Source organism: Perca fluviatilis, chromosome 21 (genome assembly GCF_010015445.1).
Source record: "Perca fluviatilis chromosome 21, GENO_Pfluv_1.0, whole genome shotgun sequence".
Lineage (NCBI taxonomy): Eukaryota > Metazoa > Chordata > Actinopteri > Perciformes > Percidae > Perca > Perca fluviatilis.
The window spans coordinates 3,836,805-3,855,293 of NC_053132.1; the positions used below are offsets into that span (position 1 = coordinate 3,836,805).

At 39.3% G+C, this 18,489-nt stretch overlaps 1 protein-coding gene across 1 annotated transcript; it reads right to left on the reverse strand.

The window, feature by feature from the left end:
* Window positions 1-4,915: 4,915 nt before the first annotated feature.
* LOC120550574 (stonustoxin subunit alpha-like) lies at window positions 4,916-17,771 on the reverse strand. Its single transcript, XM_039787171.1, has 4 exons — window positions 17,577-17,771; window positions 17,199-17,298; window positions 5,677-7,134; window positions 4,916-5,574 (listed from the first exon to the last, which is right to left on the reverse strand). The coding sequence occupies exons 2-4, from the start codon at window positions 17,287-17,289 to the stop codon at window positions 5,021-5,023; spliced, it is 2,103 nt and encodes a 700-aa protein (XP_039643105.1). The 5' UTR covers window positions 17,290-17,298; window positions 17,577-17,771; the 3' UTR covers window positions 4,916-5,020.
* Window positions 17,772-18,489: the final 718 nt, after the last annotated feature.

Consider the following 18,489-nt stretch of genomic DNA (forward strand, 5'->3'; position numbering starts at 1 on the left):
TTAACAGTGACTCCCCCATTTCTTTTATGACTTTTTTTTCCATTGGATTGAGAAAGTAATTGTGTATCAATATTAGATGTTTCTTTATGTATCAGCAAGTAGAATACAAAGTTACATTTGGGATGTAACAACGAAAAGTTTAAACTGCTAACCCTAACCCTTGTGGAGCACAGACTAGTTTAAAGGAACACGCCGACTTATTGGGAATTTAGCTTATTCACCGTAACCCCCAGAGTAAGACAAGTCGATACATACCCTTCTCATCTCCGTCGTGCTGCTGCCGCTGTCTGAAGGCTCCAGCGTTAGCTTAGCCCAGCACAGATCCTGCAGGTAACTGGTTCCAACTATCCTACTGCTCCCAATTGTGACAAAAGTGACAAAATAACTCCATCATGTTCCTATTTACATGTTGTGATTTGTAGAGTCACACAACCTAAAAAATGCTGGGTTATTTCATCTACCCAACCGCTGGGTTATGAAATGTTTTACCCATTATGGGTTATTTATATGGAAGTTGGGTTATTTTGTGCAACTCATGCGTTGAGTCAAAATCCATCAACCCAACATACATCGGTTGACCCAGCACTTGGGTTGTTTGTGCTTCGAACGTCATCAGATCATCACCAGAGTCCGCACACCGAGCGCTTGTCACAGCAGAGAACCAGTCTGGTCATCCAACGAGGCAAATAAATAATAAAAGGTTTGTGTACACTAGCTACATGTCTAATTCACATTGTCTGTGTTGCGTTACCTATTAAAGTACTATCTTTTATATTGTGAGGCTAGTTGGTTAGTTTGGCTAACAACGTAGCTAGCTAACGTTAGCCGTTTAGCCGTTATCATGGAAGCATGGATAGCCAACAGCTTATCCGTTTGGTCTGAATTATATTAATGAATTAGCTAGCTAATGAAACAAGTTCATAATGCCCATTGGCATATGGTCATGTTTATTGAGTTCACCAGGCTAATTAGCCAGCTAGTTTCAAGCTAGCCAGGTGATTCGCCAGTTAACTATCTAGCTAGCTAGCTAGCTAGATAGTTTACTAGCCAACAGGCTGTCCGTTAGTTGCTTTGCTAGCTATATTATTTTAACTGGCTCTAAATGAACGCGCTTGTTTTTCCTGAAACTTTGAATGTGAAATGTGAAGGCATAACACAGTGTTTGACTGATTAAAGTATGTTAAAACAGTGAGATAACCTGATATGTCTGACTAAATGCATGTATGTGCATTTATTTAAGTAATGTGGTGACCCACAATAGATACGAACAAATGCTTATTTTAAATGGCGGCCTGGCAAATGACAAGGGCCACTTGAGTTAACGGTTAAGAAATATATAATAAAAAGTTTGGGAGCCACTGCTGTAGACTGTTGTACTGACAGTCGTGCCCTGAAGGCTATGCTGTGAGCAGCCACAAATATTCAAATATGAATTGCATTCATATAAAAACAATTTACATGCATGCAATTTGTCATATGAATTGTATAGGTAGAGAGGGAGGATTGTGATGCTAAATAAAATGGCTGTTATCTTCACATTGCATTACATTCTTCTGTTAGTCTGCATTGCTATTACATGGTGATATCCAAATAGTTAATACAATAGCAATTGTATCTTTGCTTAAGCTCTTTTTGTGTTTGTTTCAGATCAATGGATAGCTTTGTCATTAACACTTTGACAGAGTGCCAGACCTTGTCGAAAGATTTAAAGGTAAGAAATATTTGTTTTCCCATCCACAGCATATCAAGTGTGCATTGCTACTAAAGCCCTTTTCAGACATGAATTCTTATGAAATATAATTTCCTTTTTTTTTCAGTAGCTTCCATGTAATGTGTCAAAGTGACTCCAATAGATGAATGGAGCCAGCCACTGGATTCCTGGAGGAAAGGCTGGGAACGTCAGGAAAGCGGCTGAGATCAACCAGCAGGTTCGCAGAGCACGACCAACACCACCACAAATGCCAGATGATGGCGCTCTTGCAAGGGCTCTCATACCAGGTAATTATTAAACTGAAAAATTATTTGATGAAAGCAAAACATCCATATTTCAGTGAATGACAACTTTCTTGTTCTTTTTACAGAATGTACCATATCAGACAAACGTGAGTCACAGCTTAAAGAATGGTTGAGAAACAATTCTCAGCCCCTCAGCCAGATAGAGACCTACATGCAGAACCGACGAGTCTACAGGGGCGCCAAGTGGATTAGGGACAACAATTGGACCATCGATCAGATCCTCGAAGAGTTCCCTCACCTAATGACCAAAGGCATGGTAGGTATAGGGAATATGATCTTACATATGAGGATGCATTGTTGATAATGTTTTATTAGTGTGCCACATTGAATTGGTTTTAAAAATGTGTTTTCCATTTTATAGATTGCACAGGCTTGTCCTGCATGGGGATGCTGCATCAAAGTTGTTTGAAACTTGGTCATATGAAATGCCAGGAGGGGAGTCTAAAATGGTAAAGTTTATTCAAAGTAGAATACTTGCTTGCAAGTAGAGCTAATGGCTCTTAATAGCAGCTTTTTAATAGGAATTTGAATTTGTTCACTATAGACCTGTTGACTGTTGGCCTGTTGAATGTTCAGCCAGTTCATTCGTAATTGTTGTTTTGCTCTGAATGTTTTCCTACCTGAGTGATATGAACTGCACCAGTTCCACTATATTGTTGATATAATACATTTTTTTTCAAAGATTCCATTATGTTTTGTTTTTGTATTGTTTAAGTGTTTATTACATATATGCATAAATCTAGCATGTATTCTGTTCTAGGTTTGTAGTTTAACAGTTTTATTGCAATTTATTTTCTTAAATTGTACTGTAATGTGTTAGAATTAATCTGGGATATGGGTTAATTTTGCCAAGCATTCACCTATACACTATATAACAAATATGTAGTTGAATCAACCCAGAATTGTAATTAATTTGACCCAGCATTTGGGTAGAATATTTAACTCATCTGTTGGGTTAAAAATGACCAACCCATCTCGCTGGGTCAAATTATCTACTGTTGGTCCGGTGCAATAGTGATCCAGCGGTTGGGTTATAAAACAACCCAAGTTGGGTTATTTTTAACCCATCATTTTTAAGTGTGCAGCGTGTACAAAAACAACGTAACATGAGACACAGCCATCTTCTAACAGTAAACAAACCGAGAACTATATTCTCAGACAGGCTTGCTGCGAGCATATCACTCCGCCCAAGTACTATATTCTTCCGCCTGATAATATAGTTCCTGGTTTGTTTACAGTTAGAAGACGGCTGTGTGTCATGTTACGTTGTTTTTGTACTACGCGACTACTATAAATCACAACATGTAAATAGGAACATGTTGGAGTTATTTTGTCACTTATTCGGAGCAGTAGGCTAGTTGGAACCATTCACCTGCCTGTTCTGTGATGGCCTGATGCCGCTGGAGCCGTCAGACAGCCTTACAGCACGCATGGAGATGAGAAGGGTATGTATCGACTTGTCTAACTCTGGGGGTTACGGTGAATAAGACAAATTCCCAATAAGTCGGTGTGTTCCTTTAAGAAGAAGGCTGTGCATCAAATCAATATCAACTTATTAACAGAAAAATACATTTCATCAACTCTATAATCAACAACAACGTGCTTAATATCCATCATAAAAAAATGGTGTTAACAGTGACTCTCCTTTGAAACAGTAGTCATTAATTAAACCCAAAGTTAAGGCTAAGGTACAGACTTATCAGAAAAACTAAATGATTTCTTGTATTCTGAAAAGACAACTATTAAAAAACAAAAACAAATACTGCACTAAGAAGAAAATGAACAAAATGCTAAATTAAACATTATGCACTATCGCTAATTTATGTCTCATCACCAACATTATAATAATTTCAACAAAACAAGTTAATCATTTATCTTTTACATCAGCTATGAGTTATGAGTTATATTTCAACATACATTTGTTAATCAATATAGGCTCTTTCTCTTTAAGTATCAGGAAGTAGAACAGAAAGTTCAAATGAAAAGAATTATCTGTGATGTACCAAGCAATGAAAGTTTAAACTGATTGTGAAGCACTAACCAGTTTGAGAAAAAGGCTGTGTATCAAATCAACATCAACTGATTAACAGGAAAATACATTTCTTCAACTGTATAAACACCAATAATATACGTAACATCTAACATAATCTCTCTCCTCAATACAGTAGTCAATAACTGAACCCAAAGTCGAGGTTGAAGTACAGACGTGTCCTTAACAGAAAAACTTGTATTCTGGGAACGATTTAAAAACAGAACTTCACAAAGAAGAAAAGGAACAAAATGCTAAATGAAACAATTTTTTTACATAAGCTGTGAGTTATATTTCAACATACAAGTGTTGACAAAGCAACTGAGTTTTGATATAAGCCCTGTATCTTAAATATCAAGTAGTAAGCAATGAAAGTTTAAACTGATTATAAATTGTGAAGTCAAATCCAGTTTTAAATAACGGCTGTGCATCAAAACATGAACTGATGAAATTACACACACACACACAGAAACACACACAGACACACAATGATGATTACATTATCAATTGTGCTGGTCCCTCTGGGTTTGAATATGTCGTTTAAATTTGTGAAGCATGTTCAAGATAAAATGTGATGTTCAGTTGTTGTTTATAGGGATACTCCACCGTTTGTTGAAATAGTTCTTATCATGGTCTACCCTGGCTGTAGATAGGTGGGCCAACGCATTTTTTGTCTCAGTGCAAGTAATTAGGTTGTTTTTTTGTCTTTTGTTGGCTCACTTTTACTCACAACATGCTAACTGGCAACATATGATTTCATTCACTACGCTAAGCTAACTAGCGGCGATGCTGCTGGTGTTGCACTGGACTAAAACAATGCATGCACAAAAAAATGCATTGGCCCACCTATCTACAGCTAGGGGAGACCGTGATAAGCCCTATTTCAACAAACGGTGGCGTATCCCTTTAAACTTTAAATGTAAATCCATAATTCTATTGACAGACCAAGAATCTCAGAAGTATTTGTCATTACTCCTATTCAAGTGGACACAGGTACGCTTCGGTGTATTTAATATGGACATTGATACCTGGGTAAACAGGCTCAGTGAATGTGGTGTGAAAGGTGTAGAGGTGCCTCAGTGTGTTAGAGGAGACTCTGTAGAAGGACAGAGTGCCAGCAGGCCAGTCCAGATACACCCCAACTCTGTTACAGCCATCAGAGGGAAGAGGACTGTTCCACAACTTCTTACCATTTGTCTCTGCATAAAGTCCTAAACCTTGATTAAAAGTGTCATATATAAATGCACACGATGCAGCATTAGATCCGAAAAAACCAACGTAGTTTACTTTTCTTTCAATATGCCTGTATGCAACAGCAACACCAATAAGAGATTTGTTGTGTCTCCACTCTACCTCCCAGTAATGTTGCCCAGATAAGCTCTCTTTGCACAACACCTGGTATGCGTTTACAAACCTCTCTGGCTGATCAGGATATGACTGCTGTTCTCCATGTGTTACCTTCTTGTTTCCCTGAGACAGAGTGAGGTCGCAGTGTGCAGTGTTTGGGTCCAGGTTGAGATCACAGGCATCTGATGGAGAGATCAAAACAAAAGGTGTTTAAACAGGTTTCTGGAGGAGAGTTATTAGTACAGCATGTTATTTAAATCAAAAAAGCATGGAAACAGACTTACACCAGATCAGATCTCTTCTGTCTGTGATCGTCTCCAAAGGAGGGAGGACAGGCTTTGAAAAATCTTCACTGACCAGACAGCCATCCTTGTAATGGTAGATGGTTGCTCCTGTGTATTTCTTGTTTGCAATGGCTGCTATGAGGAAACGGATTTGACTGTTGTTCTTCAGTGCTTTGGAAATTTCATGGAAAGCTTTGGCTTTTTCTTTCATTTTCCTGACAACATCAGATGTGTAGTACCATGGATCTTCATTGGTACTTCCTAATTTAGGGAAGTGCAAGTATTCGGCCATCACATCAAGGTCGGTATCACCCCTTTCCACTGAAGTGAAAACAAAGCACAGAGCATCTTCTACACCTGCAGCAAGAACCTGTCTGTCCAGCTCTGACTGATTTGGGACGATCTTTATTCCCTCCATGGTATCTACACAGGATCTGATGACGTTGATTTCTCTCTCTTTACGATCCAGCCACTTGGTTAGTTTTTCCTGACTGAATGGTGACTTCTCTCTGTCTTCAAAGAGTTGGTCTAGTGAGCTCTCATCTTCTTTTCCTTCACGGATGGAGGGAAGTTTCTTTGCCAAGGCCTGCTGGAGTTTAGATGCATAACTACCACACAATTTTTGGAAAGTGCTCAACTCTTCTCGAATCAAAGGAAACTGCCCCACCACTTTCTCTTCCAGAGAATCGTTGCATCTTATTTCTTTTTCCTTTAAATCATCTAGAACATACTCCGCCTTACTCACTAGATGGTCCTTGATCTCTCTCATCAGCTCAGCACCTTCGGAGTGGAAATTCTTCAGCGGCATCAGCCAGATCTTCACTGGAACAGCCTTCTCTCCTTTTTCTCCCAGTAGATGTGGGAGTTGTTCGTAGGCCTTCACTGCATCTTCAAATGTTGCAGGGTTTCTATCAAGAATATAGTCTCCATAGAATGTGCAGGATAAATTCTTAGTCAGGGTTTTTTGTTCTTCAGTCAGCTGTACCTTAGTTTTTGCCTCAGCTTTAACGAGTAACAAATTTACCGCAGCTTCCATGCTGACCTGGATGTCCTGAACGCTGCTGGCCTCTACCTTCTCACTGTCAAACACAAAGAAAGCATTTGCCCCATAAAGGATGCCTGTGACTACATGTGTTGCTGAGCTCTTCTCAATGACATCCATCTGTTGGGTTTCCATGGTTAGTTGTTCAATCATTAACTGCTTGAAGTTGGTGGTAGTTTTGTACTGACACGTCACTCTGCTCTGATTGTAGAATTTCTTCTGATCATTCAGATACTTGGCAGATCCTCCAAATTCAATCAGTCCACCCAGGACACTGGCCTTCAGAGAAACTTCAACATCCAGCAGCTTGCACTTGGATTCAGTGGAGTCAGATGTCGAAATATGAGACTTACTGGTTCGCTGAGAGCTTTCACTTATCTTGCCTTGTAGAGTTTTATCATCCCACAATGTCAAACCTATAGAAATTAGAAAACATCAGTCATCTGATAAAGTAGCAAAATTATTTTGATGATGGCCGAGACCTATCAGAGGACAACATGTGCAATTACACTCTGTGACTGAACAGAGAACAATACTACCCTTTGTATGTTGGTTGAGGTGCTGATGTTTACGGTAAGCTTATTGTCTCCAACCTGGTCTCACAGAATTCAGTGAAATGAACACGGCCCCTTAACTCAAAATCTGCGACAGTTTCACGGAATCACCAAAAATTCCGTGACGGGCCCACGGATGCGATGCCTACACACAGATTCCCTGATCACAGCACGTTTCTCTCTGCCAGTCGGGCTGCAGCAGAGGAGCTGTATAGCTTTGCTTTTAAGACAGAACACGATATGAGCCAAGCTGGACATGCAACGCTGATTTCCCACAATGCAATGAAGGCATTCATATCAGAGAATCAGACAGCGATCAGCTGATCTTTAACTCCAGTATCACTTCAATGTACATAAATTTAATCAGTGGTTTTGTCGACAACAACAGCGCGTAGCTCTGTTTTGTTCTAGTAAGTTATACACCGTAATAACGTTTAAAAAAATCTGCTGAAGACTCCGGACGCTTGCTGCACGCTGCATGCTATAGCCGACATGATAATTTGTACAATAAATATACCAATAATGAAAACATTGTGTTTTATGCTTACGTTTGACTTATTTGCATTTGTTTTGACTTGATTTGTTGTGAAAAACAAAAAATAATCTACTTACTTATCTTGTTTTCCATGCATCTTTATTTAAAAACACAATTTTCTAATTTTATAGTTGATGAATGTTAATAGCAAAGACTAAAGGGAAAAAAATGAGCATATGTATGTGTGGGACTTAGTTTGATTTAACATCACAATGAATTATTAGTGGTTTTAAATTATGGTGACCAGACGTCCCGGTTTGACCGGGACAGTCCCAATTTTCAATTGTTTGTTCCGAGTCCCGACAAAAGCCTGTCGGGACGCTAAAATGTCCCGGTTTAGCTACACCAGGAGCGGAGTCAGCCGATTTCGCCAGGTCTTCAGCCCCTAATGTAACTTTGTCCAGTTTATTTTTCCGAGGCGAATAGAACGGGTAGCTACGTGCGGGGTCCGACCATGCTGTATTTGTTGCTATCCATCACCCTCACCTAGCAACCGTCTCTATGTGAGGAAAGCATACTGTCTATGGAGCAAATCCGGGTGAAGTTTTCGGAGGAATCGTAGCCAAATCAGTGTAATACATTGATGCCATCAACACGTTGTTTAGGAGCGCAATACTACTGATTTAGTTTGGGGTTCCTGTGACGTGACTTTTCCAGTCTAGGGTTCAGACTCAGACACACGGAGCTCTGAAGCAGACCTGCTTGTGTCCACTCTTTCTGTAAAATGCAGCGCAGCTTCAGGTTTATGGACGCGCTCAGCTGTGATCATGCTGCGGTAGATGTGTTGCGTTTGTGCTCCGTGCATTTCTGTAGTTTCCGTTTTCCAGCGTTCAGTTTCTTCTCCAGCTAAACTATTTGCCTCATTCAGAGACCAGAGACCCAAACGGGGCTCTGTGTCTGTCAGAAGGTCATGGGCGTGACTTCGGCTCTCTATGGAACCGGCAGGAATCAAGCGCGTCTACCCTGGAGTTCTTGTTCTGCGTTCATGCCACCTCGGAATAACAGGCACCGCCCCCGTGGTTACGTTGTTTTTCCGACTGGTAGCGTTCACATGGTCGGGATGCGTGTTCTTCTTCTGTTATATTGGCGTTTTGCATAACAACTTTTTGCATTACTGCCACCAACGGTTGGCCGTAGCCGAGAGCATCAGGTGTGTGAAAACATGGAGGCCACAATAACAAAAGATTTTCTGCTGTTTTCTTATGCGAGCATCCAAACAGCACATCGCCAGGTGTTTGTTTGTGTTATCTGCAGGACAACCACCGGGAAAGGACACGGAAAATGTGTTTTCTTTTTTTATACGTGGGCCTATTTATGAATAATTTGAAACATATTATGTCTGTGTATGTTTCTTGGAAGAGGCATTTGTCCACAATAAACAGTTTATTGTCATTAAAATATGTTCAGTGAACCAAAGTCGCCTCCATCAAACATCAGTTGTCAACAATGCGTCACAACTGGGAAACTCGGGTATCAAAATCCAGCCCGAGTTTCCGACCTCTGATTCCCACAGGACGGTACGCGAATGGTGACGTTTTCACTCGGAAAAACGTTTTTCCGAGGTCCACGAACGCAGGGTTAGTCGAGCCTGCCACTTATCAGCCAATCAAAAAAAAGGAAAGGGGCTACACAATAGCCAATCAGAAAATAGCTCTATTGTATCTGGGTGAGATTTATAGCATAGAGGAGCGTACAAACACTTCCCTTAACGTTCGCTCATTCAGAGACCAGGGGCCTGTTTCACAAAACCAAGATAAGGGATTAAGCCGGGATTTCCCAGTTATCCTGGATGAATTAAGCCTTGATTCGGTTTCACGAAAGCGGAGGCACATAAATCACCATGGAGATTTATTTTGTACAGCTAGCCTGCTCCCGACCAGGCTAGCAGCCAGGATTTATTTAATCCTGGAGCCTTTTCTGATCACCCAGCAGTGGTTTTACCCTATTGTCATTATCAGCCTGGATTAAAATACAACAGGTGCATTTTGCTGTTTATTTTAAGTACTGTTATTATTTCAAGTTGTGACCATTATTTTTTTATTAATAATTATTCATGTGACAGTCATTGTTACTGTTATATTGCTGTATGAAGACTGCTGTTCATATTGTTGTTAGAAGTTTGATGAATATATTATGGCAGTTGTTGAGATAATTAGAAAAGGCTGATAACATTTCAAATGTGTTTTAAATGAAGTCTGTTACTAAGGGCAACACATACAATGCTGTACATTTCTATAGTTGACCAATGCACCTTGAAATATTTTAGTTGATTAATTTTTTTTTTAATTCTTTAATAATAAGGATCATGTTTGTTCCACTTCCATGTACATTGTATTTTGCATTTTAGCGCACAATTTATGTTGTCCAGTAAACTAGGGAAATAATTTGGGGAGGATTGTACAATTTTAAGAACATATCCTCATTGTACAATCCTCCCAAATGATAGTCTTAGTTCACTGGACCAGTAACTATCTAGTGATGTAGGCTACTGTACATTCATGTAACAACAGGGAGAGGACACCTCAATGGTTTTTGACCTTATATTTGGGGGGAAATAACTGATGAATATCACTCTGTTCCATTAATGTAAGTGTGCATGGAATTTATCACTTAATTATCTTCATAGTTTCTAGATTTTAGAGTCCAATTTCTTCAGTGTCTTTATTTTCTATGTCCATATATACAGGGAGCAAGGCATATAATATTTAGAGAAGGAAACTCTGCCTCTATCCTCTAAAAATAAAAGAAAACGAGAGAAAAGCGCGTGGCAGATAATAGTGGACCAACTGAATGATAGTCTAAAATATATATTTATGAAAATTTATGAAATACTGCTTTTAACTGAAACCATTCAATGAGTCACTGTCATTGTGCAAAACGAACAGTTGTACACTTTGCATTAAAAGCGAGCAGTGGAAGTTAATATGACTTAGGAAACTTATATTTTAGCCCATGAGAGAGAGAGGGAAAACAGAGTGAAAGAGATATTTACGCATCATATTCTAGCGTTGTAGAAAATTGATCTTCATTGTAAATTTCCTGAGTAACATTATCTTCTGCTTACTTTTAAGGCAAAGAGTACAACTGTTAATTTGTGAAAATGATTAGTAGCCTAAACCTTGAATGGAATGATTATGACGGCTTCAATTCAGAGCCGTGGTCAGTTAATGTATATATTTAGGCTACAATTACACATTCAGTCGGTCCGTGATCATCTGCCTCTCTTTCTCTCGCTGTTTCATTACAGCGGCCGTGTTTCTTTTCTTTTTAAACAAATAATGTGTTTCCCGTTGTCATACTTCCACAAGAAGCTTCTGCTCACTCTGTATAAAGTATGCACAATGCGTATTCTCCATTTTGGCATCAGTAAATCTGTGATCGACCTTGCGGTCTTTTGAGGAAAGCCGTGGACGCGCATCTATCTGAATTACTTCAGCCTGGCTCGACCTAGTCGCTCCTCCTCAGCCTGGTTTGGCCTTCGTGAAACGCACCAAGCCAGGATGCACAGATTAGACTAGGTCAAGCCTCGCTTTATCAGTTATCCTGGATTTATATATTCTGCTTTTGTGAAACAGACCCCAGAGACCCAAACGGGGCTCTGTGTCCGTCAGAAGGTCTGAGATCTACCGTCTCAGCAGAGCAATCACGTAATGCACAGCAGACTATGGTGCAGGTAGATTATTTTCTGAAATATATTGATTATTATAACTTTATCTTTCTCAAAATATCACGACTCCTCCAAAACACATATATTCTATTTTATAGTTTAATGCTCAAAATTTGAAGATAGTTGTGGAAACTTTCCCGGCTGGTCAACATTACAGAAGTTAGCTAGCCATGGCACAAAAGCGCATTTTGGATTTCTTTATAGATCAACCACAAGCTAAAAAGAGTAAAAGACCGGAGGCAGAAAAAGTGAATGAAGTAGCGACCCTGCTAGCAACAGACGACGAGGGAGCTAACCTTGTAAACCAAGCTAGCAGCACCCATAGACAGAGGGAACATCAACATCAACTCAGTGCTGCCAGCCTCGGGCTCACACTTTTCCTGCTAGACGTTTTGGAGATGAGGATTTCTTTTTGGTGTTATGACTGTTATAATAATGCTGGTTTATTATTATTCTGCTGCCGCCGTGCAGTAAATTGGCATGATTTATCAACTGTTCAGTAATAGTTCAACTGGAAGTTTATAAAAATTATTGAAGATAATTGTGTGTTTTTACACCTGTGTAAAGCCTACTTAGCCTAGGTATTTTTAATGATCCTACCGTAATGTTATAAAATTATTAGGCCCACACGCATTAAGAATTTCTGATACAACAGGCCCAATATCTTTATGCCTTCAATTTGCTATTGCTGTTCCTACAAAAACTTAAGGCTGCATTTCTCTATTTCAGTGTTTGTGTCAGGACTGACATGCTTCACTTTGATTTGATTTAATATGATTCAGTGATGTGTTACACAAAACACAAGGGTAACCCCTTGTGTTTTGTGGCTCAGTGTTTGAGCTTGTAGTATATGGAGCTAAATCAGGGCCAAATGTTTTGTTCATTTGAAAAATATATATATATATAGTTGAAAAAATAAAGCTTGAAATTGAAAATTTAAGTTTTGGTCAAAACTTGGTAAAAATAAAACCATGTATTCAAACTTAAAATAAGTGTACCAATTTTTTTTTCAGTTTGAATAAAATATAGATTCAATTCTGGATTTATTTTGAATAAATTATAAATTTTCATTTTTCACTTTTATATTTGTTTTGAGTTCCACATTTCATGTTTTCAGATTCAAAACTTATTTTTTTGACGCCTTCAAATCTTTTTTTTTCGGTTTCAAATCTTTTTTTTTCGGTTTCAGACTTTAGGCCCTGATTTTGCGTAGGGGGCGTGGCTTCAACTCAGAGGGGTGTGGCATTATGAGTGACAGCCTTACAAAGAAGGCAGAAGACTGTCATGTTGCCTTCAGGAAATGGTGTTACTGTGAGAACTATGACTGAATGCTTTCTATCCACTATATACATGTGATTTTTACTTAACAAACTGATGCCAGTGACAAAGATCCATTTAAGAAATTGTTTTGGACAACACATGGTATCAATTACACTATAAGAGCAATAAACTGTGCCAGATTGTGCAGTTCGGCAGGAACAATGACTTCTCCCCCTTCCATGTATGACTTTGAATGTAGCACCACAGTATTCACTCTGCAGTCACCATAGCGTCCGCTCCGCCAAGGCAACATGCTGGCGCAGCCCACAGGTAAGACATGTGAAAGATATTAGCCTTTTTGAATAGATACTTTGGGACATTATCCCCGCAGTGGCATTTTTTTTGTCATTAACACATAAAGAGATGCTGATGCATGCTTTTATCACCAGTCGCATTGATTATTGTAATGCCCTGCTTTCTGGTCTCCCCAAAAAGAGTATCTCTCCACTTCAACTGTTACAGAACTCAGCCGCTCGTGTGCTGACGAGGACCAGAAGGAGGGCACATATTACACCGGTTTTAAGATCACTGCATTGGCTCCCTGTGTGTTTCAGGATCGATTTTAAGGTGCTTTTGTTAGTTTTTCAATGTCTTAATGGTGTTGGGCCTTCTTATCTAGTTGAACTGCTTTTACCATATGAGCCTTCACGAACCCTGAGGTCCTCTGGTACTGGCCTTTTGACTATTCCCAAGGTCAGGACACACTCACAGAGAAGCGTCGTTTCAGTACTACGGCCCTCGTCTGTGGAACAGTCTGCAGTCTGCAGATTTTTAAGAGCAGGCTCAAGACCCACCTGTTTAATTCAGCTTTTCTGTGCCCAGCGACATGTTAGCTTTATTGTGTGTATGAGACAGTGTCTGTGGATGTTGTCGGTGTGTGTGTGTCTGTAGGTGTCTGGGGATGTATTTTATGTGATGGGGGGACTATTGTTTTTTTATTGTAAAGCACTTTGTGCTACATGTTATGTATGAAAAGTGCTCTATAAATAAAGTTTTGATTGATTGATTGATTAAAGGGAAAATACGTGGACAGCTGGACATGAAGCATCGCTAGCACAAAGGTTAGCATTAACTAACGTTAGCTTCACACTAGCTGTTGTTTTTACACTAATTTTAGTGTCCAGCTCAAGTTTTTTTACTTTAACGTGTAGTGGTCTTTGTTAACCTCTGTTTGTCAGAATGACCATAACTCGTCAGTGGCTGCCTGCAGCCGTACAGCCTTATACATGTAAAACATTATAGATAACTAACATTGCTAGTGTAACCTTTTGATGGTTAGTTTAAACAACATAACTTGTCCTGGTCCGCTTTGTTAATCAATCAATCAAAGCTTTTATTACAGACACACACGGTCCAGAAACAGACAGTAAGACATACAAATACAAAAAGACGAGTTAGTGTATTCTGATATACTTAAGTTGGTAGAGCCGTGGTAGAGCCTTCAAAGTTTGCCCACTTGGCATATTTTGTAAGGCATAACTGTCATGCTGTTACATGTAACGTTATAGTGTAAAATGTAATTTATCAGGCCAGAGCATTAATGTAAAGTTTTATTTGTCTACTCTATAAAAAGAGACTGCAGCCACTGTTGAGTTATGGTCATTCTGACAAACAGAGGTTAACAAAGACCACTACCCGTTAAAGTAAAAAAAAAGCCTGGTGCGCGGTCTCCTCCTCATTATTACCATGTAACAACATTCACTTCTAACATTTAACTTAACATTACTACCAAGATAACATTACGTGTATTTGTATGTGATATAGTACTTTCCCCTTGGTAATGTAGCCTATGATATTCCATGAACACAATTCTAAAATGCACGAGACATAAAGGCTGCTAAGTCAAACTTGCCGAGAACCTAGACACACGTTTGATTACAGACTCATGCATTAGGCACGGTTACGGTCTCGTTCAGTAGCCTGGTGCGCGGTCTCCTCATGATGGCCTACCTACCATGTAACACACATTTAACTTTAACATAACTACCAAGATAAAATGAGGTGTATTTAAATGTGATATCTATTGATAATGTGGCCTATGAATTTCTATGTACACAATCATCTAAGATGCACGATTAAAAAAAAAAGGCTTCTGGGATAGGTAGATAACTCAAGCTTGCCGAGAACCTAGACACCTGTTTGAATATAGACTCATGCAGTACCCTTGGTTACGGTCCTTACGGTCTTGTTCAGTAGCCTGGTGCGCGGTGTCCTCGTGACAGCCTACCTATCATGTATCAACATCAAACTTAACATAACTACCAAGATAACATGTATTTGTATGTGATGTACTTCCCCATCGATAATGTGTGAATTGCCATGAACACAATCATCTAAGATGCATCAAAAATAAGATTTGGTAATAACTCAAACTTGCTGAGAACCAAGACACCGCTGGATTACATTAGACTCGAGCTGCCGGTTGCACGGTCACATTCAGCCTCGGTCTTGTTTAGTAGCCTGCTGCGTTGTCTAGGTAGCCCATTTCATGATTGATTCTACCACCACTCCAGTGGAGGCGCAAATTAGCTAGATTACTACACACACAGTAGCAGAAGAATACCAGCTACACACAACGGCACGAATGAGATAAAAAACAATAACAGGAGTGAGTCGGTTCATTGACGTATGGCACTCGATTCTCCCGGTTCAGTCGGGTTAATTAACCGGCTCTTCGGTCAGTTCGTCAACACTAGCTCTGAGTAGTGACTACTTCATGAGCTTCTTTAATGATAATATTATAACCATTAGAGATAAAATTCATCACCTTTTGCCCTCAACTCCTAACGGTTCACCTTTAAACGCAGGACTGCTAGAAAGATGAGAAGACCTGACATATACTTAGACTGCTTTTATCCTATAGACCTTCAAAAATTAATGTTAAAGATCTCTTCGGATAAGCCATCTACCGGTCTGTTAGACCCCATCCCAACGAGGCTACTCAAAGAAGCGTTACCCGTGGTTTACACTTCATTACTAGATATGATCAATATGTCTTTATTAACAGGTTATGTACCACAGTCATTTAAAGTAGCTGTGATAAAAACCTCTTCTAAAAAAAAACACCCTCGATCCTGATGTCTTACCAAACTATAGACCTATATCTAATCTCCCCTTTCTCTCCAAGATCCTTGAGAAGGTTGTTGCTAATCACTTATGTGACTTTCTACATAGCAACAGTTTATTTGAGGACTTTCAGTCAGGATTTAGAAAGCATCATAGCACAGAGACAGCACTGGTGAAAATGACTAATGACCTTTTAACTGCTGCAGACAAAGGACTCTCGTACTTGTCTTACTAGATCTTAGTGCTGCATTCAACACTATTGACCATACCATCCGGATACAGAGACTGGAACACTTAGTTGGCATTAAGCTGGTTTAAGCCCTATTTATCTGATTAATCTCAATGTGTTAATGTTAACGAAGATTCCTCCAGACACGCTAAAGTTAGCCATGGCGTTCCACAAGGCTCAGTGCTTCGACCAATTCTATTCACCTTATTTATGCTTCCTCTAGTCAATATTATTAGGAAACACTCAATTAACTCCTATGTGTGTATGTGTGTGTGTGTGTGTGTGTGTGTGTGTGTGTGTGTGTGTGTGTATGTGTGTGTGTGTGTTTTAAATTCAAATCACAGTGAGAGAAGACAAGATAATTAATGTTAGCGAGTAGGCTAGCCTTTAAGTGCCTGTTTCTTTGTTCTTCGAGCCCATGTTAGCTTATCTACTTTAACAGAGAGAGAGTTTGTGCATGCATGCATGCAGCCGGCGACAGAGCTCTGTCCCGCTCTCATGACAACAATCACCTTAAACCTGAGAGCACAGGAGAGGAGGAAGAAAGAGTTTGAAGACTGCACACACAATCAAGACACCAAAACTATGTTTTCTGCTCTGCTAATCTCACTAAAAACTAATTTGGACCAGAGTCGGGTTTCATAGGCAAGGCAGCATTATTTGTACAGAACATTTTAGCACCAAGGCAACTGAATGTGCTTTATACTAAACATCAAGGAGCAGTTAAAACAGCAAATATAGAATAAGAGATGTATAAAATACAAGAATAACAGTTACAGTGCAGTATAAGAAAATGGGGCAACCCTAGTCCAGGATATTGTAAAAACGCCTCCACAGATAATTTTGGGTTAAAATTCTGCAACAGTAATTAAAATTACATTTTTCATTTTCATCGCAGGATAATATACCAACAATTTATCCTACATCCTTAATATATTTAACTAATAAATGGTCACAACTATTGTACATTGTAGAATTACAAAGCATTTGCTAATTATTTTAATAGTGCATATGAATATTAAAGAGGTGAGGTTAAAATAGTGTAACCACTTAATGAAATGATGTCAGAGTTCCTTTAAATTTGTAATAATAATGTAATCAACACTTACCTGGGATCAGATTATCTGTCCGAGCATCATAGAGCATTCCCAGGGTGAAAGGTCGACCCAGGGCAGCAACGTTCATGTTACCTGAGGCCATTTCTCCAACCTGTTAGGAAAGTGAACACAGCCTTCAGTACTTCATGTACACTGTAAAGTAGTACGAGTGTTAAGAGTTTCAAACACTGGGAGTCAACTCTCTCCTTTACACACACAAGACGACAAAGTTAAGAGACAAAGTGTTACAGTCTATGGGGATTAGAAATACAGTATTTCTTTGTAGAGTCTAGTCTGACATTGACAGCCTGACACAGTTCAGTAAAAGTCTAAATATATACTGTATATCTGTTTTTCACCTTCTGTCTTTTACGCCCAGTTTGATCTCACCTGGTGAAGTTGTGTAGATCAGATGAGTTGTGCGAGAGTCTTCTTGGCTTCCAACAGGAGGTTCCAATGTGATGATCTGATGCTGTGAGAGTCCTTATATCCTGTCAGAAAACCTGGGACCCCTCCCTCTGACATGCCTGCTGCAAACCTGGAATCTTGGCAGATCACCTTTGCGTGTGAACACCTCCTAGATATGACAACTTTTTTTCTTTTAAGTCCCCCAGGTGTTATGTCAAATGGGAGTTAACTTTCCTTCCTGATGCCAACAGACACGATGATTGATAAATAAAAAGATAAATAAGAGAAAGACACCACTATTGTGCTAAAGTCACCACACCCACCTTAAAGTTCTGCACACCACTAGAGGCACAAGAGACCAGATTTCCAAACTCTACTGGTTTATCTCCCAAGTTTATTATAGACCCCTGGCAGTAGCAATATCCCATTTGCATTCTGTACTCATTCTAGGAATGTTTTGTTGTTGTTGTTACTTTATAAAACATAAAGAAAAGAAACATTTTATCATGGCGAAAAATAAATTAAGACAAACAAATACAGGCGTTCCTGTTCTCTGTAAGTAATGTTTAAGTGTATATTAACTGTTAACTATTTATTACGATTTTAAGACAAGATTTTAAAATCTTTGGCACACTAATTTGCAAATTGAATTCAACGATGACGACGATACAACTTTGTCAGTTCACCCGCGTTCCCGAGCAGCTCCACTCAAAAGACGAAGTAAAAGAAAACTACACACAAAGCTAGGCAACAATTACACATAACGTACAAAGATGAAGACAGAAAGACGTTTTGAGATATCTTTGGATCCAGATCTTAATTGGCAGCACATTGATTTTGGTTTAGCAACAGGATAGACTGATTTCTTAAGCCTGTTGTATCTAAAGGAAGAGAC